The sequence below is a fragment of the Ambystoma mexicanum genome, chromosome 11 (assembly GCF_040938575.1).
Source record: "Ambystoma mexicanum isolate Mex_15411 chromosome 11, UKY_AmexF1_1, whole genome shotgun sequence".
Classification (NCBI taxonomy): domain Eukaryota; kingdom Metazoa; phylum Chordata; class Amphibia; order Caudata; family Ambystomatidae; genus Ambystoma; species Ambystoma mexicanum.
In genome coordinates this window covers 1,478,393,649-1,478,418,613 of record NC_090934.1, presented here as the reverse complement: position 1 = coordinate 1,478,418,613, position 24,965 = coordinate 1,478,393,649, and the positions used below count along the sequence as shown (strand labels likewise).

The 24,965-nt window shown below is 47.7% G+C and overlaps 1 protein-coding gene across 6 annotated transcripts in view; it reads right to left on the bottom strand.

Annotated features, from left to right (window-relative positions):
* The window catches only part of MAN2A2 (mannosidase alpha class 2A member 2), a 291,925-nt gene that overhangs the window by 145,169 nt on the left and 121,791 nt on the right, over positions 1 to 24,965 (bottom strand). For all 6 annotated transcript variants that reach the window (XM_069625193.1, XM_069625189.1, XM_069625190.1 and 3 more), the window contains 5 exons: positions 22,142 to 22,313; positions 21,447 to 21,574; positions 16,740 to 16,913; positions 14,873 to 15,059; positions 11,187 to 11,364 (listed from right to left, as the gene is read on the bottom strand). In XM_069625193.1, the coding sequence (XP_069481294.1) occupies positions 11,187 to 11,364; positions 14,873 to 15,059; positions 16,740 to 16,913; positions 21,447 to 21,574; positions 22,142 to 22,313 (839 nt within the window). The remainder of the gene's footprint in view (positions 1 to 11,186; positions 11,365 to 14,872; positions 15,060 to 16,739; positions 16,914 to 21,446; positions 21,575 to 22,141; positions 22,314 to 24,965) is intronic.

Below are 24,965 nucleotides of genomic sequence, written 5' to 3'. Positions count from 1 at the left end.
AGCCAGGTATTACCGTATTAACAGCAAATGACACCCCCCAAGTACCCACTCTTACCTGGTCCGTAGCAAATATATACCAGTAGCCTACTAGTAGTGGACACAGAGAGGAACTCAATTATCAGGGGTGATGGAGGGGTATACCAGTGCTATTGGTTCTCAGTGCAGCGAAGCGTCCCAGAAAATATCCACAGTGTTCCAAAGTAAATGCAGCAAAGCGTCCCAGAAAATACCCACAGTGTTCCAAAGTAAATGCAGCAAAGCGTCCAAGAAGATATCCACAGTGTCCAAAGTAAATTGCAGCAAAGCGTCCAAGAAATATCCACAGTGTTCCAAAGCAAATTTAGCAAAGCGTCCCAGATAACATCCAGGAATAAATGATGGTAATAGTAAACAGGGAAAAAGAAGTTAGCGTTACTTCACGTTGGTTCCCTTAAATAACGTATTCGAATACCAAAAGCGTCACAGCCAAAGGACTTATAGAAGAGGAGGTCGAGATGCAAACCAAGTTCAAGGATTCCGGGAAATCAGTCGAAGAACAGGACGGGAAGGGCAGGGGCGAAGGCTCGGAATTAGCACAGGGGAAACAGGAGTCAGGAACAAAGCTCGAAGCTAACACAGTTTAGGAGCGCCGAGCAATCAAACAGGCAGTACTATATACGGACTTCAGAAGACACGGCAACGTGGTACGTGCGTGTCACGTGACTAATATAGCAGGAAATATGGGAAATGTAGTTTTCAGTGGGTTCTGCGTGTTGAAGAGCGCTCACGTAAACGCCATGGCAATTTCCAACCATAACGGGATGTGACAGTACCTCTCCACAAAGAGCGATTTCTCCCGTGCCCGCGCAAGCGATGCAACCAGAAAGTACGCAACAAACGGGGCGCATTCAGATTAGAGGCCGGTTCCCAGGACCGGTCCTCTGGGCCATACCCCACCCAATCGATCAAATAGGACCGAACTCCACGGCATAGGCGGGTGTCCAAAATGGCACGTACCTCGTATTCGTCCTCGCCATGAACGGTAAGTGGAGCTGGGACGGGAGGCAATCGGGTGCCGGGTACAAAAGGCCAAAGCAAGGAGACATGAAAGACCGGGTGCACTCTCCAATGTGCTGGTATGTCCAAACGGACAGCAACAGGGTTGAGACACCTCAGTATCGTGTAAGGACCCACAAAACATGGTAAAAGCTTACGTTTACCCCGGATGGCCAGGTGCTTTGTTGAGAGCCATACGCGGTCCCCACAGGAATAAGGAGGAGCCGGAGTACGCCGTTTGTCCGCCTGTATCTTGGTGCGATGTTGTGCAGTTTGTAGATGTGCCAATACGGACTTACGGATGGCAATTAATGAATCCCCAACCGCATTGACTGCAGGAACCTGCCGTAGGGAAGGCAAAACAGGTGGAAGGGTCCTTGGATGCAACCCATATAATGCATAGAACGGGGAACAGCCTACCGATGAGTGTAATGAGTTGTTATAGGCGAATTCCGCGGCACCTAAGACTGACAACCAATTAGATTGATGTTGTAGGCACAGACATCGAAGAAACTGTTCCATAGTGCCATTGGTACGTTCGGTCTGGCCATCCGTTTGGGGGTGATAGGCCGAAGACAAGCGGGCATCAATACCCAATGAGGAAGTGAGAGTGCGCCAAAACCGCGAGGTAAACTGAGACCCCCGGTCGGAAATCAGTATTGTAGGTAGACCAAAAAAGCGTACCACATGGTCAAAGAACAAATTTGCTAACGTGGGAGCGTTGGGTACCCCCGAACATGGTATAAACCGAGCCATCTTAGTAAAAACATCCACTACCACAAGAACTGTGGACAAACCCCCGATACAGGGGAGTTCTACCACGAAATCCAGGGTCACCGTGTGCCAGGGGTGCGGTGGTAAAGGCATACACATTAGAAGACCCACGGGTTTACCCGGTTGTCTTTTACACTGTGTACATACAGCACACCTACGGATGTATTGTTCGGTATCTTTCTTCATTCCAGGCCACCAGCACCAACGGTGTAAAAGATCGTAAGTTTTTGCCTGGCCAGGATGGGCTGCTAACGGAAGGTCATGGGACCATTCAAGAGCCTTTCGTCTGGTTTGGTTGTCAGGTAGGTATAGTAAACCTTTAACGTAGGGAAGTCCGGAAATTAGCTCAGCATCCATTTTCTTCAGGACAGAAACATGATCCCTGGCCCATCTCCGTAAACTGACTACTATTGACGGAGAGACTGAACAAACACATACAACAGCCCCTGATGGTAATACTGGTGTGGATTGTTTGACAGTTTCCGTGTCAGTACCAATGCGAGATAAGGCATCTGCCTTTCCATGTAAAGGACCAGGGCGATACGTCACCGTGAAATCAAACATGGTAAAAAACAAATGCCAACGTATCTGTCTGGCGTTGGTGCATTTCGCGTGTGACAAGGCCTGAAGGTTTCGATGGTCTGTATACACAGTTATCGGGTGTCTTGCGCCCAAAAGATGATGCCTCCATTCCTTGAACGCCACTTTGATTGCAAGGAGTTCCCTTTCCATAATAGTATAGTTTCGTTCTGCTGGAGTAAGTTTTCGAGAGTGGAAAGCCACTGGATGTAGGCGTTGAGTAGCCAGGCAAACCTGCGAAAGGATAGCCCCTACTGCAATAGCAGAGGCATCTGCTTCCATGATGAATGGGAGAGCAGGATTGGGGTGTTGCAACACAGGAGCGGTGGTAAAAGCATCCTTCAGGTTCTGGAAAGCTAATTGCGCTTCGTCATCCCACAAAAAAGGAACATTAGGACTAGTTAATCGGGTTAACGGGGCCACTATTTCAGAGAATGAGGCGATGAAACGCCTATAAAAATTGGCAAAACCCAAGAAGGATTGAAGTGCTTTCACTGAGCTCGGAACGGGCCAATCCAAAACTGCCCGAACCTTGGAAGTACACATGAGAACTCCTTTTTGGGAGATCTGAAACCCCAAAAATTCTACAGATGATACATGGAATACACATTTTTCTAACTTTGCAAAGAGAGAGTATTCCCTGAGACGAAGTAGAACAGAACGCACGTGCTGTACATGTTGGGGCAGAGCGTCTGAATATATCAAAATGTCATCTAAATAGATGACAACATAGCAATCCAGCATATCCCTGAAGATGTCATTTACAAAATGTTGAAATGTCGCCGGGGCATTACAAAGCCCAAAGGGCATCACACAATATTCATACAGCCCATATTTCGACTTAAAGGCTGTTTTCCACTCATCTCCCTTTCTCATCCTCACCAAATTGTACGCTCCCCGCAAGTCCAACTTGGTGAAGATAGTGGAGGAGGTCATTTTGTCGAGGAGCTCAGTAATAAGTGGCAACGGATACTGGTTTTTTACCGTGATTTTGTTAAGGGCGCGGTAGTCCACGCAGGGGCGCAAATCCCCTTCTTTCTTTGGCACAAAAAATATTGGGGAGGCCGCTGGTGAACGGGACGGACGTATGTGTCCAAGACGTAAAGCGTTGTCAATATAGTTCCGTAGATACTCTTCTTCCTTCTGTGTAAGGGAGTAAATCCGACCATGGGGGATGACTGCCCCAGGTATCAAATCGATGGGGCAGTCATAGCATCTGTGTGGGGGCAGTTTTTCTGATAGCCCTTTATTAAACACATCAGAAAATTCACGGTATTCCAACGGGAGTACCGAAACGGGGTTAGTTGACGTGGCGTTGATAGAAGGAAGGCAGTCTACCATCGCCAAACAAGGGGATAATACCGCTACAGTACGGGAAGTAAAGCACCTCTGCATACAAAAAGAGGAGGAAAACCGTACGGTTTGTTCAACCCAGTCAACTACAGGATTGTGTCTTTGCAACCAAGAAAGCCCCAGAATTATGCCAAATTGAGGGGCCGTGATAAGGTCGAAAGTGATGGATTCCGAATGTCCTTGTAATGTGGACATTTGTAGTGGACCTGTTTGATCCGTTACATGTCCAGACACTAAATGTGAACCATCTACCGCATGTATCTCCTCGGGTCTTGCTTTGGGAACTATAGTTAGCCCATAACGTTTAGCCAAATTAAGGTCCATATAATTCCCACTAGCCCCTGAGTCGATCATTACCGGATTCGAAAAGGTAGTGACGCCGGGGGCCGTAAAGGACATAGCAAGGTACACATGCGAAGACGGAAAATACTCATACTCACCCGGGCCTGGGATCATTTGACTCGTCCGGAAGGCCCGGTTTAAGGGCGAGTCCTGGCGTTTCCCGACGACTTAACAGGTCTTTTAGGACACAAACGGATGTAATGGCCTGACTGTCCGCAATAGAAACAGAGATTATTCACCATCCGTCTTTCTCGTTCGGTCTTGGACAAAGGACCCCTAATTGCCCCGATTTGCATAGGTTCGACTTCTCCCTGTGAAACAGATGTATTTCCATCTGATCGAGGGGTGTTGCGAATATCGGGATAGCGACGTTCGCCACGTCTTTGTCGAAGTCGAGCATCGACTTGTAAGACTAGGTCTAGTAATTCGGGAAAGCCAGATGGAAGAGCAGGTACCACTGATAAGGCATCCTTCAGGTCGTCCGACAACCCTTTATAAAATACAGCCGATTTTTTCTGTTCTGGCCATGTGGTTTCCGCTGCTAATTGATTAAAGCGGGCAAGATATGTCAGGAGATCCGACTTGCCTTGACTAATAGCCAAAAATTCCAGATCCGAGGATTGTGCTTTATATCTCATGTCAAAAACACTGTTCATGGCTTGGATTAGTCTATCGAAGTCATACAGAGCCGGGTCATCTGCTTCCAGCAATGGATTAGCCCATGCTGCAGCAGTACCACCCAAATGGGAAAGAACAAATGCCGCCTTTGTAGTAGCATCTGGAAATGCTAAGGGACGACAAAGAAAATGAAGGCGACATTGGTTCACAAAGGTCCGATACATTTTGGGATCACCCAAAAACCGTTCAGGCGGGGCCAAAGGGAATGGCCCAGGGAGGACTACTGGAGCTGGAGCCGGAGGTGGTACTGGAGGAGGCGCGGCAGCCGCAGCGTCACCAAATTCCTCGTCATGGGGTAGAGGCTGCACAAAGCTCTGTAGAACATCCATGCGTTGATGTAATGTCGCATGTGCTGATGCCATATCGGTACGAAGAGCAGAAAAAGCCTGCATGAGGGCTGCTAACGGATCCGCTGCAGCTTCCATAACCGAGAGACGGTTAGGCTCCTAAATCTGTCACAGCCTAGGTATTGGTTTCCCAGTTGTCGCAGATATAACTCTTCCGGTTATGGAAAAGTAACTTTCTGTCTTCAAACACGAAGGTCTTTAACGTGATATGCCAAAGACTTTCCCCCCAAGAGCTCAGCCTACAATGAATCTATCCCACCTGTCAGGCTGAGGGCTTGAGTGAAAAGGCAGGAGCAGACTCGGCAGAGCTAAAGGAGGGAAAAAACAGAGCAGACGTTCAGTATACAGCCAGGTATTACCGTATTAACAGCAAATGACACCCCCCAAGTACCCACTCTTACCTGGTCCGTAGCAAATATATACCAGTAGCCTACTAGTAGTGGACACAGAGAGGAACTCAATTATCAGGGGTGATGGAGGGGTATACCAGTGCTATTGGTTCTCAGTGCAGCGAAGCGTCCCAGAAAATATCCACAGTGTTCCAAAGTAAATGCAGCAAAGCGTCCCAGAAAATACCCACAGTGTTCCAAAGTAAATGCAGCAAAGCGTCCAAGAAGATATCCACAGTGTCCAAAGTAAATTGCAGCAAAGCGTCCAAGAAATATCCACAGTGTTCCAAAGCAAATTTAGCAAAGCGTCCCAGATAACATCCAGGAATAAATGATGGTAATAGTAAACAGGGAAAAAGAAGTTAGCGTTACTTCACGTTGGTTCCCTTAAATAACGTATTTGAATACCAAAAGCGTCACAGCCAAAGGACTTATAGAAGAGGAGGTCGAGATGCAAACCAAGTTCAAGGATTCCGGGAAATCAGTCGAAGAACAGGACGGGAAGGGCAGGGGCGAAGGCTCGGAATTAGCACAGGGGAAACAGGAGTCAGGAACAAAGCTCGAAGCTAACACAGTTTAGGAGCGCCGAGCAATCAAACAGGCAGTACTATATACGGACTTCAGAAGACACGGCAACGTGGTACGTGCGTGTCACGTGACTAATATAGCAGGAAATATGGGAAATGTAGTTTTCAGTGGGTTCTGCGTGTTGAAGAGCGCTCACGTAAACGCCATGGCAATTTCCAACCATAACGGGATGTGACAATATCATAGCCCACGGCTACTGCCATCCCTTCCTTCAGCGGCCTCATGACAATCCACCGGGGAAGCTCTCTTTGAAGAGTCCGGATCCGCTCCCTGCGCAGGAAATCCTAACCATGCTGGAGAAAGGCGCCATAGAACTGGTGTCTGTAGCGGAGAGGAACAAGGGATGGTATTCCCCTTATTTTTTTAATCCCAAAAAAAGACGGGGGATTGAGACCCATCATGGACTTGCGTTGGTTGAACAAGCTTCTCAGGAAGGACAAGTTCAAGATGGTCACTCTTTCTCAAATCCTCCAGGCCCTTCAACTTCAGGATGGGTTGGTGTCTATGGACCTCAAGGATGCTTACTTTCATGTGCCGATTCATCCCAAGCACAGGAAGTACCTGAGGTTCGCGGTTGGTGACTCGCACTTTTAGTTTCGGGTCCTGCAGTTCGGATTGACCTCCGCCCTGAGGGTCTTCACCAAGCTGATGGTGGTTGTGGCAGTGTACCTCAGGAGAGGGGGGAAATTCACGTCTACCCCTACCTGGACAATTGGTTGATCCGGGTGCACTCTCCGTAGCAAGCCCTGGATCATCTCTTCGTCACCTGCCACGCCCTTCACAAGCTGGGCTTCTCCCTAAATTTAAAGAAGTCGCATTTGACACCTTCCCAGCGGTTCTAATACATCGGAGCAGAGCTCGACACATCCCTGGGGCAGTGTTCATCTCCCCAGGTGAGGGCTCATCACATTCTGCAGATGGTGGACAAGTTTCAGCATGCCCAGAGTCTCCCAGCCTTTGAGTTCTTGAGGTTGCTCGGCCTCATGGCATCCTGCATTATCCTGGTGCCAGAGGCCAGACTGCGGATGAGATCTCTGTAGTGGGTTCTCAAGATGCAGTGGTCGCAGTCCTCCGGCAGGATGTCGGATACCGTTCAGATTCCGCTCTCGGTCGCCCAGGATCTTCTATGGTGGGCCGACGAAGGAAATCTGATGAAGGGGGCACTGTTTTGGCAACTATGGCCGGAGGTGACTATCGTGATGGATGCCTCCCTCACAGAATGGGGTGCTCATGCCAACGAGTAGACAGCCGGCGGCAGTTGGTTTCTGTCGGAGTCCAGACTCCATATCAATCTGTTGGAGCTGAGGGCCGTCAGGCTTGGCCTCAAGGCTTTTCTGCCGACTGTGCGAGGGAAGAATGTCCCGATTATGACGGACAACACAGTGGCCATGCACTACCTCAACAAAAAGTGGGGGGCGGGGTCACTCCCGTTGTGCAGGGAGGCGATGCAGCTGTGGTTCTGGACCATCCAACAGGAAATCTCGATCTCGGCAGTTCATCTGGCCGGAGACAAAAATGCGGCAGCGGATGCTCTGAGCAGGCAGAGCATGATTTCTCACGAGTGGGAGTTGGCTCAGGAAGTCCTTCTGGAGATCTTCGCCCTTTAGGGAATCCCTCCGGTAGATCTCTTCGCCACCAGTGTTAACCGGAAGTGCGAGAGATTCTGCTTGCGGGAATTTCCCCCAAGAGGAGCCTTAGGGGACGCGTTCGTAGTGGAGTGGTCATTCCCACTACTGTACGCGTTTCCTCCAGTCCCCGTCATTCCTCAGGTGTTGGAGGTTTCGGACGTTCGGTTCCCGAATGATCGTCATTGCTCCGGATTGGGCCAGGAGAGCGTGGTACCCGGACCTTCTCGATATGCCCATCTGCCCTCCACGCCGTCTTCCCTACTGAGACGATCTGCTCTCACGGGAGGGGGGTCAGGGTCTCCATCCAGAGGTGAGGTCTCTCAACCTTCACGCTTGGTATCTGAAAGGTTGAGATACAAGGATTGGGACCTCCCAGATGACGTGATGGAGGTGTTGCTTTCGGTCAAGCGGCCCGCAACAAAATCCCTGTACCTTTGCCGGAAGTTCTGCGACTGGTGCAGGAGTAAGAATGTGGATCCTTTCCAATGTTCCATTCCTATGGTGTTACCTTTTCTGCTTTCTTTAGCCCACAAAGGCCTTCAAGTGGGTACCATTAAGGGTTACCTGGCGAAGCTGTCCATATTTAAGCGCTCGTCTGAAGAGGATTCTTACTTTAAGATTCCTTTGATTTCACAGTTTCTGAAAGGACTGTCTAATGTGTTTCCACCGTCCCCTTTCCAGGTGCCAGATTGGGATGTGAATTTGGTTTTAAAGTTTCTGATGGGAGCTCCGTTTGAGCCCTTACAATCTTGTCCACTGAGACTGTTGTCTTTTAAAACTGTGTTTTTAGTTGCGGTTTCTTCCGCACGGAGAGTGAGTGAATTGCAGGCACTTTCTGCCAAGCCACCCTTTACTGTTTTCCCTAAGGACAGGGTTGTCCTGTGGGTGCGACCTTCTTTTCTTACTGTCTGAATTTCATTTGAGCTAGAATGTGATTCTTCCGGCATTTTATCCTCCTCCGCATCCTGGTAAGGAAGAGGAGAGGCTCCATAGGTTGGATCCGAGGAGAGCTTTGAGCTTTTATCTTTCACGGATGTCCCGGGTCAGAGTGGACGATCAGCTCTTTGTTGGTTTTGCTGGACACCGCTTGGCTCAGGCTGTTTCCAAACAGACCTTGTCCAGATGGATTATCCTAACTATCACTGAGTGCTATTGTTTGGCGGGAAGGACCCTCCGGTAGGCTTGCGGGCTTACTCCACTAGCGGTGTGGCTGCCTCCACTGCTCTACAAAGGGGAGTTCCTATTCAGAATATTTGTGAAGCAGCCACATAGGCTTCTGTCCATACTTTTGTTAAACACTATTCCCTGGATTCCATCCATGGGCAGGATTTGGCCTTTGGTAAGGCGGTCCTCTATTCTGCCACATCGCCCTCCCAGCCTGCCCCTCTGGAGAATTTCCTCTATGATTGCAGCTTCCGTTTCCGCAAGGCTGTACTTACTGGCAGGAGACTGGTGCCACATGTTCTGGGGGAAAAAACTAAACTGAGGCAACGGGCGCCGCACGTCCTATAAATAACATACAGTGACGCCGACCCTCGACGGAGGCCCTCGAGGGACATCGGCTCGACGCCATCGATGCAAGACGCCCTCTGCTGAAAAGTAGTGCACAGCTGTGGACATTACATGTCATAGATGTGGAATACGTCGGAGGAACATCCCATCGAAAGAACCTTACCAGTTTGGTAAGTAACTTGTTCTTCGTTGCTGAGGTACTTTGTTGGCTTGGATATTACTTACCTTAAGGCTCTTGTGACTCCTCTGTAGCTTTGGGGTGTTTCCTGTGATTGGGAGTCTTCTCGTCGAGTTCACCCAGGCCCCTGCTGGAATCTTCCTAGCGTGTCTTCTCTGAAGTCCCTGGACCCTCAACTAACTTTAAAGTGAACTACTTACTTGTTTGAACAGTCTTCCTCTGGAGCTCTGACTTTGCCTGCAAATGAGCCCTATCTCAACCTGCTTACAGCTGGCTCCTAGACCACTAAGGTCCCTCTTCTGCCTCTGAGAGAACTCCTACCATAGAACAGAGAAGGGTTGGATACCTAAAGGGATCTGCCTTAAAAAGTAAAACAAGTGTTGAAAGGTTTATTTATAAAAGAGTTAAGTTGGTAACTGTAGCTCTTAGAGTGGACAGTTACAAAAGCCCTTACTTAAAAGTGTTCTGCCACTTGTAAAAGCATATGTGAGGTTATTTTACTTACCTTGGAAAGGTTTTGCCATTCTGAAGAGTATGTGTAAAGTCTTACTTTCCTTAGAAACTGTTTCACCATTCTAACAGAAAGTAGATGTCGGGTTAAGTTACTCACCTGTGAATTGCATGCGGCTCTTCCCCAAAAGTAATGCTGTTGGTTCTGCTTTACTATTCCGGAAGAACCTCAAGACCTCCCTCTTTGCTTCCGCCTTTGCTCCCCCTCTCCCCTGCTGATCTGCTTTCTCTTGGCACCGTGCACCTGGCCACCCTCTGTCCCCTGGGCCCAGGTAAAAGCTCACCCTGCCGCCCTCCTGCACTGCCTCCTGCCCACTCCTTGCACTGGGGACTGTATCTGTACCCTTACAGCCCCGCCCCCCATTTTTCTTCTTTTTCTGCACTTATGAGACTTACCCAGTCTGCTGCTTTAAACACAGCACTTGCCACTTGCTGGCTGTACTACCACTGTTTATTGCCCCCATTTTCTATTTATTTATTTATTATTATTTATCTGCTCTCCTCTGCTCCGCACTTTCCACTTTCCCCCTTCCATGCACTTTTTCCCTTTTCCCATTCCCATGCACTTGCACGTTCTCAATGTCACTGGGCCTAGTAAGATCGCTGTTGTTGTGTTCTGTTCTCCCCTGTTCCCTCCCTTGCCTAGTGGCGCTCTAAAACACTTGTGTACAATCGTGATACAAATAAAATATCATATCATACTCATCGACCCACTACTCCTGCTCATACCACCAAAATCCACCCCCATATTTGCTAAACCCTGCCGCACTCCCTTGGCACACTCCTACTCGTAAGATTACACCCACTATTTACTAAACCACCCCCAAATCAGAACACCACATCCCGTCCCTGTATTATATGAGTAATCGCTACAACTTTCTCAACCATTCAAATACTCTATTCTTTGTAGCACACCCAGCTCACTAGACAGTGCTCCTTTTTTGATACTTAACTGTACTCAAAATTAGGTTTGCAACTTTTTTTTTATTGATTTCAGCATTTTTCTTTACAAGTCGTAAACAATGGGGCCTACAAAATATGCTTGATAATAGACAACCAAAGGGACAAAAAAAATAAACCTGGAAAATGTGCATGTCAGGTAAATACTTGAACATAGAATTGGTACAATTTGATGAACCTCTGTTTCAGGGCAATGTTATTCTCTTGTCATTCTTGATCAACAGGGTGCATAGACTCCTTTTGCTTAAGCATCACAGGCCGTCTAGTTGCTTTGGCCGAACAGAGTTTTATAACCCAGATTATAAGTAAATACCTGCACACGCAGCTCCGAGTGAGAGTTCATGTAATCAAAGAGCCGCTGGTAGTTTAAGAACTGGGCGTCCCATTCCTGGGCTTTGTCGTAACGGAAATCATCCCCCAGCGGCACCAAGACAACCTTGCTGCGGTACAACTTGGACTTCTTGCGGTACTGATCCAACAAAAGGTTTGCCCTACGGCAAATGAAACACAGATTTTAGGGTAATCACATGATGGCACGTAACAGGAAACAAAGACAGATGTGTTTATGAACAGATGGTATGGGGTATGAGGGCTTAAGGTGTGAAATGGAGTGTGTGCTGCACAAACAGAACTGGCATTAGAGAAACTTCAAAACATGTACAAAATTACAGAGAGAGACTAGAGCATTTGATGGCAGAGTGACTCCCCTGTAGGACCCGCTTTTCCCAAGGACCCCTATGTGATGCATAACTTCCAGGGAAATCCATGGGTCTGCACAGACAACTCTCCTCCTCGTCTCGTAGAAGCGGGGAGACACTGCGGATAGCAAATGATTCGGATGAGCAATTTCAGAACAGACTAAGATCTGAAAGGAAGGATCCGGTCCGTGAGATCCTGCATGTAACAACCGCATACGTCATCTGAATCAATTTCCGATGGCTGCAAGTGTCTACTAGCTACCTCCAGTGGGTGAAAAATGGTTGTGCATCAACGCTGGTGTTTGATGGACCAACAACAGAGACATGAGCTTTAAAAAAGACACATTTGTTATCTGTGATTTAAAAGAAAAATGGATTCAAAATTCTTGAAACGCAGATCGATGGGCTGATTAATCTGTCCAGGTCTCCAATATATCTTTTTTCAATTACACTCTGTGCAACAATGCTACAAATCACTGTGGGAATTGCTGCCCAGCAGAATAGGCATGACAACAATAGCAGTTTCAGTTCCCAAGTTAAGATATCATTGCAGTTCGGTTACATAGAGAAGGACCATTCCAAACACCTACCTACTGTAAGACCACCTTATTCCCAGCAACCACAGCAAGGACCAATGTCGTCTTAGGCAAAATGTCATTTTATTCTTTCTGCTCTCCCACCTCGCAGACAATAAGGGGCACATTTGCAGGATCACATTTATCCTATGTTGTCCCCTCCCCCACCCCCTGCTTTACAGGTGGATACTTCAAGTAGTTGCCTAGAGAAGCGTTGGTGCAGAAAACACCAGAACATGATTCCACTGTGGCCTTTGAGGTATCCCTCTCGACCATAAGAAAGCCCTTTTGACTGGATATGCTAATGTCCTGGACAGGTCACCCAGACTCGATACACAACGGACAAACTCATCAGATGAGGACACAGGATGCCCATTCCCCAGCCAGTGCCACCTGTGAAGACACCTGCTCGGTCCCTAAAGGCTCAAACACCCAGCCACCTGGTGAACCAATAATCAGCACGGCTTCACGCCAACATTGAACCCATTCAGCAGAACTCTGACTGGAATTTACAAATGCACCCTCACCACCAGAATGCACACCCAGCGTCACAGCAGCTGGCTGCAAAGCAGCAGTGAGCCACCTGGATCCCCTGTTCAGCTTGCAGGCAATATCACGCCTGGATCTGGAGTAGAGCCGGATCTGGATTATAGTCTGAGGAAGTCATGCTGCGGCAAAGGCCAGTGTCCTACCAACTCCAAAGTCACTTTGATTTCATTGGCTTGAAGATGCATGAATACTGAGCAATGGGCCCGTGTGAATCCGCATCATTCTGGTCAAGACTCTGAGTCGAGCCTTGCCACACGTACCATAAAAGCAGGGTCCAGGGAATAAAACAATTCCTCAAAGAACAGAAAATGAAGAAGAGGACTTGCGTCGGGCCTTTTATTCCCTGCATTGTATCAAACTTGCCTTGCCCTGCCTATAATCCGCTCCTCAGCAGCTTTAACCACCCCACTTCATTCTGTATTTGTTTAGGCACATTACCTTTGCAAGCACGGGAGCTGGCCTAGCAAATCAGTACCACCGGTGTGCCACCAATATAGAGAGGAAATATCACATTTTCTTTAAAAGGTGTCCTCTGTACAAGGTAGTCAGGACACGCCGTCTCAAGCCCCTACTCCAGATGCGTGCCGCTTTATCTAAGGGACACTTAGGAATTATGTAAATCGACCTCAAGCGAGCCATTGACCTTTGCCGTGTCAACCTACATACATAAGGCTTGTGCAAAAAGGGCAAAGTACCCGACAACCACAGCCCCCTAGATCGCGCGAGGAGATATTTATTTAGCCCTAGCCGTGGTGGAACTCATCGCCTGTGAGCGTAACACCAGCGACGATTCACCAGGTCTCGTCAGTTCTCTGCGGGGGGGGGGGGGCCCTTTCCTATGAGGCCGGGGGGGGGGCCTTTCCTATGAGGCCAGGGAGGGGAGGTTCCTAGGGGTGGCAATATGCGGGAGGACCTCATAGGGAGGGACTAAGCTCCTGGGGATAAGGATATCCACCTGGGGAAAAGCCTCCAAAAACCCCAATCACATAACCCTCCTACCCTCCTGGTCCCTCTTTTGTAGCCTTACAACACGCTGAAACGCTCCCGAGCCTAAGCCTTAATGCTTTGCTACTCTACCTCGAGTTGGGTATATCAAAAAAGGGTCTTCATGGCGATTCTGAAAATCCACCATAAGACAATATTTGGCACAATACATGGCAGTTCCAGCTCTTCCTAAGCAGAAAGAATCTCCATCTACAAACCGAACCAACCGAACCCCAAGATCCTGCAATGAAATCCGCCTAGAACCAATACGATACCCAAAGCAGAAAATTGCTGCATCAGCTTTCTGCTCCATGTCGGCAAAACTTCGTAATTCACTCCCAAAGGAAATACACATAGTGCCTCTACTGCTCTTCACAGCGCTCTCCTGCACGGACAGCCATAATTGGCTAAAGATGGATGAAGCCCGTCCTCAGTGGAGTAACTTTGCTGAAAATGTTGGGGGGGATATGACATCTGAAGAAAAGGTGCCCCAGCCAAATGAATGGGGACAAAATGTTGTGCCATGAAAGTTGGGGGGACAAACACCCCTGTCCCCCCCTAAATTACACCCATGCCCGTCCTGGTCTTGTGCTGGGAGCAGGTGGCCTTGATGGGAGGCCTGTGTGAACAATGGTTCTTACTTACCTTACACTTGTTTGCGAGGTGGTTATGGAAAACGTGTTCCCATGTAGATGGACATGCCGGGTGAGCACACCATAACATGATCGGCACCAAACATGCCAGACAAAGGGTTTGTGTATATGAGCCTGGAGCAAGCCCCTCATTGGCCAAGCAGTGTCTGCTTTAGTGGATTTCGGGTCATTGGTTAGGGTCGTGCAGGGACCCCAGAAAAGCAATTCTCCAATCAAGCATTAGAAAAGGACAGACAGGAAGTACCAAGCGCGGGAAGCAGGGCTGCGTGTGCACATGTGAATCTCACGCAGCAGGAAACGGGGCATGACCAGAGAGAGAGAGAGAGAGAGAAAGAGAGAGAGAAAGAGAGGGAGAGAGAAAGAGAGAGAGAGAGAGAAAGAGAGAGAGAGAGAGAGAGAGAGAGAGAGAGGACTCTTCTAGCCCTGGGAGTGGCGAGGCTCGTGTGTCACACGTGTCACACGCATGACTTACTGTGTAGGATCGGGCTCCAGGGAGTGGGGCTGCACACGGGAACCAACAGCACATTGCAAATCACTGACCTTTCCGCCACGTTGGCTTCCGTAATGGCCTTAGGGGGCACCTTCCACGGACAATTAATCCGGCCACCTGGGAGACGCCTAAAATCAAACTGACAGCAGACTTTGGGGTCAGGGCCGCAGGTGTGGGGCACGTCGTAGCTATAAAAGGGCATCATGTGGCAGAAGATGTCCGTGCTGGCACGTGGATCTGGGGGGAAAAAAGATTTGAAATAGTCAGATGTGATGACATTAGTAGAAGCACCCGGGATCTCTCGGCGATCTGGGACAAATTCAACCATTTAAAGGACGAGACTAAATAGGGATCAGGAACCAACTTTATCAAGTAAGCGGCATGTACAGAAGACCACAGGGCAGTAGAAGGGCCATATACAGAAAAAACATAACATTCACGCCATTTAGCACAAGCCACACACATGCTCAGACTCCCAGAACATTCTTAATCACCTACGCTTTCAATAAAATGGAGGAAACTAAGAAAATAAAAAGATGCAATGAAGTAAAAGCATTTTCTTATCCGCAGTTCTCTTGCGCACTGCAGTCCCCTCTCCAGCCCTCATGAAGAGGCAGTCAAGCACTTAGACTTTAAGAGTCTCCAAAGAATCCATAAACAGGACCGAGTATCGCTATTGGGCAAATAGTGGGTTCCCTTTTCAGAAGGTGGAGGGTTAAGGAGGAGGTGGTAATATTAAAAAGGGGTGAATAGTTAGTACACAGGGGTCGAGGGGCAGTGGAGTGGATGACATCAGAAGGCAAACAGCTTAAGGAGAAGGAGGGGATAACATCAAGGCCCAGATATGGAAAGGAGGTGGTAGGAGACCAGTGATGACATTTAAATCCACTCTGATCATTCAGCCAGGAGCTTGTCTATTTGGAGATTGAATAAACAATGACCTATGAGAGAGTGTGAGTGAAAGAGAAAGAAAGAGAGATCTACAGTGTAGGATACGCTGACAGGGCTGTAATCTTAGGCCTTTGCTCCCCTGGTACCCCCATGACATACCCACAAATCTCTCATATGTTGTAGTCCTCCCGCCCAGATCCAAAATTCAATCTGTGTGTCTTGCTCTATAGAAGCACGTAGTCCCTATCCTTGGCTCACAGGTTGGACTATTATTGCCAGACTACCCAGAGCACAAACTACCGGCCGAAAAGCTTGAGGGAACAAGGGCCACCTTGGTTGCAATGCACAGCAGTGCAGATATGTTTTGCTACAGATTATAGTTGTTTGCACAAATAAGATTTAGCCAAACAGCGTAACAGCTTTGAAAACATGCTTACATAAAGTCTGGGCTGTAATAGTTTCAAGACACACATCATTTCTTCTAATTTTATACTTAATAGCCGATTCAAGATTCCAATGCCTGTGTTTCCTCCAAGTTACCAGTATCCACAATGTGTGCGTGTAATGGATTAAATATAAACATGACCTTCGTTTAGTGCTTATATGTGCAGACATATCCACATAAAATATATACACATAAACTTAGCTGCTCCAAATTTCGAACAATTAAAAAAAAAAACACACATGCAAAGTGCAAAACAGGCAGAGGAACTTCACCCCAAAGAATGGAGAATGAAACTAAATGTTTGAATGCCAGAGTCGTTTTTCATAAAAAATAGTGACTAACAAACATCCATCCATGTCTGCCTTCTAAGGGCTGTTCCAAAAACAAATTATTCTTTAAGACACCCCTGGAGAAAAGCGCTTCAGTCCACACAGCCCCCTTCCATGGATGCTTTTTGGCCTGGAGGGATCACTGTACACCCCAGAATAACCCAATTTCAAATGAGTGTAGGATGAGCACTCTGAGGAGGCGAGGTCCCGGAGTAAAGGTTTAGGGTAAGAAAATAAAATGTATTAATATACCCCATGATTGCCGCCACATGAACTCCAGCGTCTTCGTGGCTGCAAAGTGCTTCTTGATGGAGTAGTGGATCCGCTGGATGATCATGTTCGTCAAGTGAGATCGTTTCAGCAGGTAGGGCATCGTAGAGCTGTGTCCGAAGGGGTCGATAGCCCAACCAGACCGTGGAGTAACACCTGCAATCAGAACAAAGGGTCTTCATCAAGCACATTTACAATCCAACCTGGTGGCGGCTGGACGACCCAGTAAGCAGGCAAAAGGTTTAGAGAATAAACCCTAGCAAAATATCTGAAGTTGCTCACAATCGGATCCTGACACAAATCAGCGGGTGACTAACATACACTCAGCCTGCTCTTCCCAGAAAATACTATGATGGATGAGACGTTGCAAAACTTAACAATAGGCTGACTGAGACAGCCACAGTATCAAGAGATGACACAGACACTGTCATTTCTGTGCGACAGTCGTGGAGTAATGAGAGACTCGCCATCTGCCGAGGCGGAAGACTAAGAGCAGTGTCTTTGCGCCCGTAAAAGGAGTGTGTGGCAGCATAGCTATACTGAAGAAAAGCTTTGGAAAGGAATACTAAGCTTGGGAGCCGGACCATAGAAATGTACCTAGAGGACTTTACTTTAATGATGATAGCGAGTAAATGACCTGAGGATGTACTGTTCACACGATTGAGGTAAATAGTGCAGAAAATTATTCGGGGAACGAAGAACCCTTTCCTGACCAACTGAGGATACATTTAAATTATCTGAAGGCAACATAAAAAACGCTGTGATAGACGTTTTTGAGTGGTGTAACTCTTAAATGGGAATGACTGAATTCCCCATTGTGGTCCTGATGAAGGTTGCTTTACAAAGAGGACGAATGTGTTGAAGTCCAAACAAACAACCGAAACATGTGTAGACAACTAGATCTGTGTAATTGACTATACATAGATAGAACCATCTGAGAGTCAGGTGGAGGGCATTTCACAGTGAAAAATATATATTGTTGACCAAGTGGTCATAGAGATAGGTGCGATAGGTACATTTTTTAAGAAAGTGATATTGACTGGATGGTAGGATTGAATGTATGTGAGCTGAATTTTGAATAAAATGTTTTTGATACTGGTTTTTATGAATTTGTATTATATAATTGTGTATGACATAAAAACTAATTTGATACTAGATTGTGACATTTACTGGTATATTTAAAAAAGCCCTATCCCATGTGTCCACTATTGTTTGTTCTCAAAGTAACTTGCCCTACAGCAAGTGTGAATAACCCTACCAAAAGAAACAAAGAAAAGTCCAAGTCCATCAGTCCAACTCAAAGGTCTGTCAGTGTCAAAACCTATGCTTGTGCTCACGTCTAATATGGAAATGTAGTGTGGGGATGTTCTGACTTTTATAGTGTTCAACATCAAGTCTGGAGCAGTCTCTAGCCCCCTTTACAAGTTCAGGATACAGTTCCAACCACAAAGTTCAAAAAGGTGCTTAGGGTTCCCTTCCCCAAGATCCAAGCATTGATTTCCAAAACAGCAGTGTTCCAAAGGAGCTCAGGGGTTCCCTTCCCCAAGCTTCAAGCATTGATTTCCAAAACAGCAATGTTCCAAAGGAGCTCAGGGGTTCCCTTCCCCAATCTTCAAGCATTGATTTCCAAAACAGAAATGTTCCAAAGGAGCTCAGGGGTTCCCTTCCCCGAGCTTTAAGCACTTACTCTCAATGTTCAACAAAATTCACAGTGTTCAATAGCATTCATATTTCAAATTTGCTTTCACACTTCTTGTTGGGGTGACCTGGTCCAGGTGCAGTTAATGGGATGCACAGCCCGCCCATTACAGGTCACGCAAACAGTTGCACTTAACCAGCTTTCTAACACTTTGGCGAGTTACAGCATTTCACCAGTTCTTAGATTCAGGGTTTGCCTTTCTTGATACTTCTTTGGTTCTCCGTTCTATACAGTACTTGCTTGACTTTCATTTACAGCTTTGTTTTGCCTGATCGGCATTTTGCTCACACTTCACTGGCTCCCATTGGGCTGCTTGTTCATTGCCTTCACTCTCTTATTCACAGTTTTCTTATTTGGTGATACTTTCACAATGTCGTAGACTTTTGAACACGTATCACTTAATCGTGACCACTTGGACTCAATGTTTCTGTAAAATCCAATTCAAGTCACTCTGAGGCTGTCAAGAACGTGCCGACCGCACGCGACCCCTCCACTACAATGTAATTCCTTCACTTTCATACATGCACCGGGTTTCCTTGCATTCTCTTGAAACTAACCGGCTGCAATGTACTTTTCTTCAGTTTCCTCTGTAAAATCCTTTCTGGGATTTGAGGTTAGGGTCTGACCGACTGCCCCTCAGAAGCCCCTGGATGGTTACTGCCATTCAGGGGAACAAGCAGTTCTTGGCCACATCAAAGGGACTGATACCTTCCACGGTACTCTTCTCCCGCCTTCTCAGGCTCCTTGGAGACACAGCTCTCTCGCCGCGCAATTACAGCTTTTCTCACTTTGCCGTCCTTCAGCGTCTTGATGTCCCATTCTCAGGCTTCCTGTGGGCTGGGGTGACTCTCCTGCTGCTCTCTTCTCGCACAGGCTTCTCGCTCTCTCCTTTCTCACTCTCTTTGGAGTTTGTGAGCTCCACCTTTTATACAACCTGTGGGCCTCCAACAGGCTGCAGGTGTACAGTCTCAGGCTCAACTGCCTGACCACAATCAATAGGGCATGCCTGACTTTCAGCCGTGTAGGCTTCAAACCCCCTCTTCTTCGTCCCAGTACTATAGTGGCGATTCCTTTAGGAAGTCTGTACTGCTCTTTGGGGCATTTTCTTCTTCGCAGTAGTTGGACAACTTCAGAGGGGACATTAGGATATGAACAATAGCCTAGAAAGATTGAGGGAGGGTTGGATAAGTTAATCTCAGGAAAGGGGGATACCGTGTCTCGCCTTCGGGTACCCTCCCTCCAATCCCCAAGGACCCTTCTCCCAGGTGATCCTCCCTCGCTAGTCCACCCCCAAGGTCGGGATTCACAAGCAATGGCCCTTCCCTGTCCACCTGAACAGAAGATCCCTGGGGAGTAGATGCGAGAGTACCTTCAGGTATCTCACAGCTGGGAATACACAATATGTTGGAGTAGTCCAGAAAAGTAGGGGAAACTATCCACTTCCAAAAAGAAGAAAACATGTATTCAAAGGGTCTGGACAGGACTGAATGTATCTCTGTAATGAACTAGTACCGGGGGCAAGATAGGGAACAGGAAATGTTGCAGAAAAAGGATGCAGACCAAGTAACAAGAATGGACACTAAACTAGGACTGGCTGAGACGGCCCACAGATGGATTAACTAACCAGCATTAATGCTGTGGGATTGCAGTATCCAGTTCAAATCAAGTCCATTCAAACAGCGGAGAACTGTAGGTGGGGAGAGATCGCTCATGAGGCGAGTGTATGTGTGTTAGTGTCTGTGTTTAGTACCGACTGATCCACATGAATTCAAAAAAGAGAAGAGCTGACTTCCACAGAAAACTGAACAATACTGTGCGCACGTTTTATTGCTCAGTTTTGATTTCTATGCAAGCACATTTGCTATGGGACATCCGGTGCAGAGTCGGGTTCTTCACTTCTGCCATCTTGTAGTGGTGTTCTGTACTGATGGGCATGTATACACGCAACGGGGAAACATGCAGAAGGCCTGCTGCAACTATGTACTTTGCCATCTTAAATGTCCCAGGCTGTGCGATCTCCCACCTGCGGCTTCATGCTTTTTATTAAGTGATAAAAGCCCACATTAACAGGCCCCACAGCAAATCGACTTGGTAATTTTTATGCCTTTGGGCGTTTTACTTTCTCTTCAAGCAATAGGCGTAGTTGAATAGAAAGGGTTAATCTCTTTCACATTATTTACTTTGTTTATGTCTGCTTCCCCACAGGGTCCAGTTGTTGTATGGTATTTCGCCCTGAGGAAGGCAACTTTAACTATGTCGTGGAACTATTGGCCAGACAGGTGGCACTTTTGCCGAAACGTGGTCTAACGATGTCAATTTAAATTTACTGTCTATGTCACCAATTTGTGACACGCACACGTAGGCAGACCTGTTAGCAAATCATAGGATATAGAACAAATTCTACTCCTGTCAACTATTTTGAGAACAACTTGTTCTTGCAGTGGCCCAATACAAGCCATAAATAAAAATACTGGCTGGGATCTACGCCACCATACAGTTGGCAGCTCGTTGTCCAGTTTCTTTTAGAATTCTCTTTTGTTTTCTTTGTTCAAAAAGCTATGTTTAAGTTTTTGTGTTTTGTGTTTCTTTTTGACTATTAACCTTCCAACCATTGAACAAATGCATTTATATGTTTGTTATATTGCTTTATGTTTAGTTGTTTATGTATTTACACAACTGTTTCTTTGTTAAATAAACATATTCTATATGGTTTTTCAATCATCAGACTACCCTGCTTGCTTTCAGAGTCTGTTACAGCCTAAAAATGTGAGTGATACCGTTGCAGTAAACCTTGACAAATAACTTGTTACTTGAACTAATTATTAATCAAACCCACAGCAGTGTGGACTCTCTTGTTCTAGTTTAGTTCTTAATCCCTTTCCTCACTGCTTATGGGATAATTCCCCCCTTTTCCTTTGTGTTTCCGACAATAATTCCTGGCATCCTAACAAGCTCCAATCCCAGAATGGCACTCTGTGTGGAAAACCTACCTATATTCTTTTCCAGCCATTGGTGACCTTCTATCATCTGATCAATGATGGCAAAATAATGTGTGTTGGCTTCATCGGGCATCACCCAGCCGCCAGTGGCCATTTCCAACTGGCCATTTGCAACTAACCTTTGAATCAATTACACAGAGAAAATTGGTCAAATTAATAGACAAATATACAGAATCAATAGTGCAATCGATTTCAACACTGCACCCTTAAAAGAAACTTCACAAGACACGTAGATCGGTGCTGCTGAGCCTTGTCATTATTCAAACTTCGAGAACATTTCACTTGTCTTAAACTGAAGTACATTCACGGGTTCTGAGACTGCAGGTATTGCAACTGGTGTTTTTGAGACAGCTGACATGAGTTGCTGTGCGAGTCCTACATTTCTGAAGCGGAGGGACACGCGAGTTATTGTGGTGTTGATATTCAGAGACATGTGAAGAGGTGCTAAAAATAGTGTTGATGCTCAGGGGACATCATAAGTCTAGAAATCGGGGTGCAGGTGTTTTGGGCACACGTGGATTATGCCGGCCACATGGTATTTCTCAGAGACAAATAAGCATCTCTAAATTAGCCACATACAAGTTTCGACTCATCAGAATACTCAATATGGCGCAGAGTAATGATTCTGGGGGGCCACAAGTATCGATTCAGAGACAAGGATAGCAATGTAAAAACAAAGAAAATACCTGCGCACGGCGGCTCTCTTCTGGGAGTTGATGTTGTCCCACCACTTGGAGAAAAAGGAGATCTCGGACCATATGAACTTCCGGCGCGGATCCTCGTGGAGTTTTGCCACCATGTTGTTTAAGATATGTTGAGTCTGGTCATAATAATACTTATCAAATGTCTTGATCCACCCTAAAGAAGAACAGGAAAATGACCACTGTGTGTAACGTGAGGAAGGCAGGGTATCAACAGTAGACACAGACACAATGGATACAAGTTTCAACACACCTTTATTTATACTTTTGACTGGGAAGGTAGAATTCTTAACTGTCCCGAACTCCAAAATGGGAGTAATCTCGACCATTAAATAATAACAAAAGACGTCCAAGTCAGTCGGGTCAAAATAAAAAAGGCCTATACTAAGAAAACCTAACCATGCCCTCCTTCTTAGAACAACAAATGTGTGAAGGGAATGGCTTCAGCACCGACTCCCTTCCCCAGGTTCAACCCCACGGGATCCAGACAGATTCTCAAAACACAAAGGATGGGTAGATGGCACAGTTGGAACAAGTTACTTACCTGTAACTGTTGTTCTCCAGCACGTGTCTGGCATGGATTCACATGCTCATGAATATTCCCCGTCGTCAGCCTGGGAATCCTCGGTAAAGAAAAAATCAGTATCAGTTTCGTTTCTGATCTGTCTTTCGTAGTAGTAACCAATCACTGATCTCTGTGTCATACTGACCACAGCCAATGACTGCCCTCTACCTAAGCCCCGCCTCTGGCAGCCATCTTCACATTTGGTAGCACGTGAAGTGGCAGTATGACCAAGTGAAGAGCCGCAGAGGGGTAGGCGGGAGGGTTCGCATGTGAATCCATGCCAGACCCATGCTGGAGAACAACAGTTACAGGTAAGTAACTTGTTCCTTCTCCAGCATGGGGTCTGGCATGGATTCACATGCTCATGAATATAAGAATAGATAGCAGTACACACATGCACAACCACTGGGGGTGGCAAAAGGCTCAACATTAAGAAATACAAAAAAACTCAACATTAAGCATCTCTTACCTCCTCACCAGGCTCACCTTAAGCGAACAGGTTGCGCAGCACTGCTTGGCCGACCCTGGACTCCTCCCTGGAATCCCGATCGACGCAGTAGAATCTCGTGAAGGTGTGCGTCGACCTCCACGTAGCAGCCCTGCAGATGTCCAGCAGGGGCACACCAGATAAGAACGCCGTAGTAGCAGCGATCGCTCTGGTCGAATGGGCTCTCGGACGGCCCGGCAGAGGTCGGTTAGCCAACCGGTGACAGTGCATGATGCAGCCGGAGAGCCATCTGGAAATAGAAGACATCGAGAGAGCCTTCCCTTGATTCACAGGTCCAAAGTTCACGAACAGCTGTGATGTCCTCCGGAAACTCTTCGTGCGGTCCACGTAGAACTTCAGCGCTCTAGCCACATCCAGCGAGTGCAAAGTCCTCTCGGCCGGCGACGAAGGAGACGGGAAGAAAACAGGTAACACCAAGGGCTCGTTAAGATGGAAGTCCGACGGCACCTTGGGCATAAAGGAGGGGTGCGTCCTAAGCACCACCTTCGAGGCATGGAAAGTCAAGTACGGTGCTTTGCAGGATAGGGCCTGGATCTCTCCCACTCGTCGTGCGGAGGTAATGGCCACCAGGATCGCAGTCTTCCACGACGCAAACTTCATCGGTGCGGAGTGCATCGGCTCGAATGGGGGGCCCCATGAGCCTGGTCAGCACCACGTTAAGTTCCCACGCCGGGGCCGGGGCCTTCACCGGCGGGAACGACTGGAACAGGCCTTTCATAAACTCTTTTACCAGTCGATGGGACCACAGGGACGTCCGTCCTGTGGTTCTGGTATATCTGGAGCTCGCTGACAGATGAATCTTAATGGAGGCATGGGCTAGCCCAGCCTTTGCCAGCGATAGCAGGTACGGCAGCACTTGAGGGGCCATAATCCGTAGGGGGTTGATCTTCTGTGCTCGGCACCAGATAGAGAACCTCTTCCACTTATGACTGTAGCATTTGAGAGTCGAAGACGCCCTGGCCTTTGCAAGAACCTCTCTGCAATCGGCCGGTATATCGTAGCCTCCAAACTCTAGCGCTGCAGGAGCCAAGCCTGCAGGTTCAGCAACGCCGGGTTGTGGTGGAAGATGGCGCCTCCTTCTCTAGAGAGAAGGTCTGCGTCTGCCGACAGCTTGATGGGAGGGGACGTTGACAAGTCCAGAAGGTCCGGGAACCAGATCTGCCTCGGCCACGCCGGTGCGACGAGGATCATCCTGCACCGGGACCTCTTGAGCTGGCTGATGAGTCGAAGCAGCAACGGCAACGGAGGGAACGCATACAGGTATAGGCCGTCCCAGGGGAACGAGAACGCATCGCCCAGGCTTCTCGGCTGGGGAAACCTGCTGGCGAACCTCTTGCACTTCGAGTTCATCGCTGTTGCAAACAGGTCGATTTGGAGTTTGCCCCATCGTCGGAAGAGTTGGTCCACCTGATCCTGGCGCAGTTCCCACTCGTGACACGCATGCAGCTCCCTGCTGAGCGAGTCGGCGATGGTGTTTCTTTCTCCTGCCAGGTGGAAGGGAACCAGGAACATCCCCTGGGCGACCGCCCAGTGCCACAGATCCTGTGCCTCCTTGGATAGGGCTGGGGATCTGGTGCCTCCCTGCTTCCATATGTAAAACATTGTCGTGGTGTTGTCCGTGAAGATCCGCACCACCTTGCCCTTGAGCGACGGGAGGAACGATTTGAGAGCCCAGAACACGGCTCGGAGTTCCAGGACGTTGATGTGCAGGAGCCTCTCCTCCGGGAGCCAGAGGC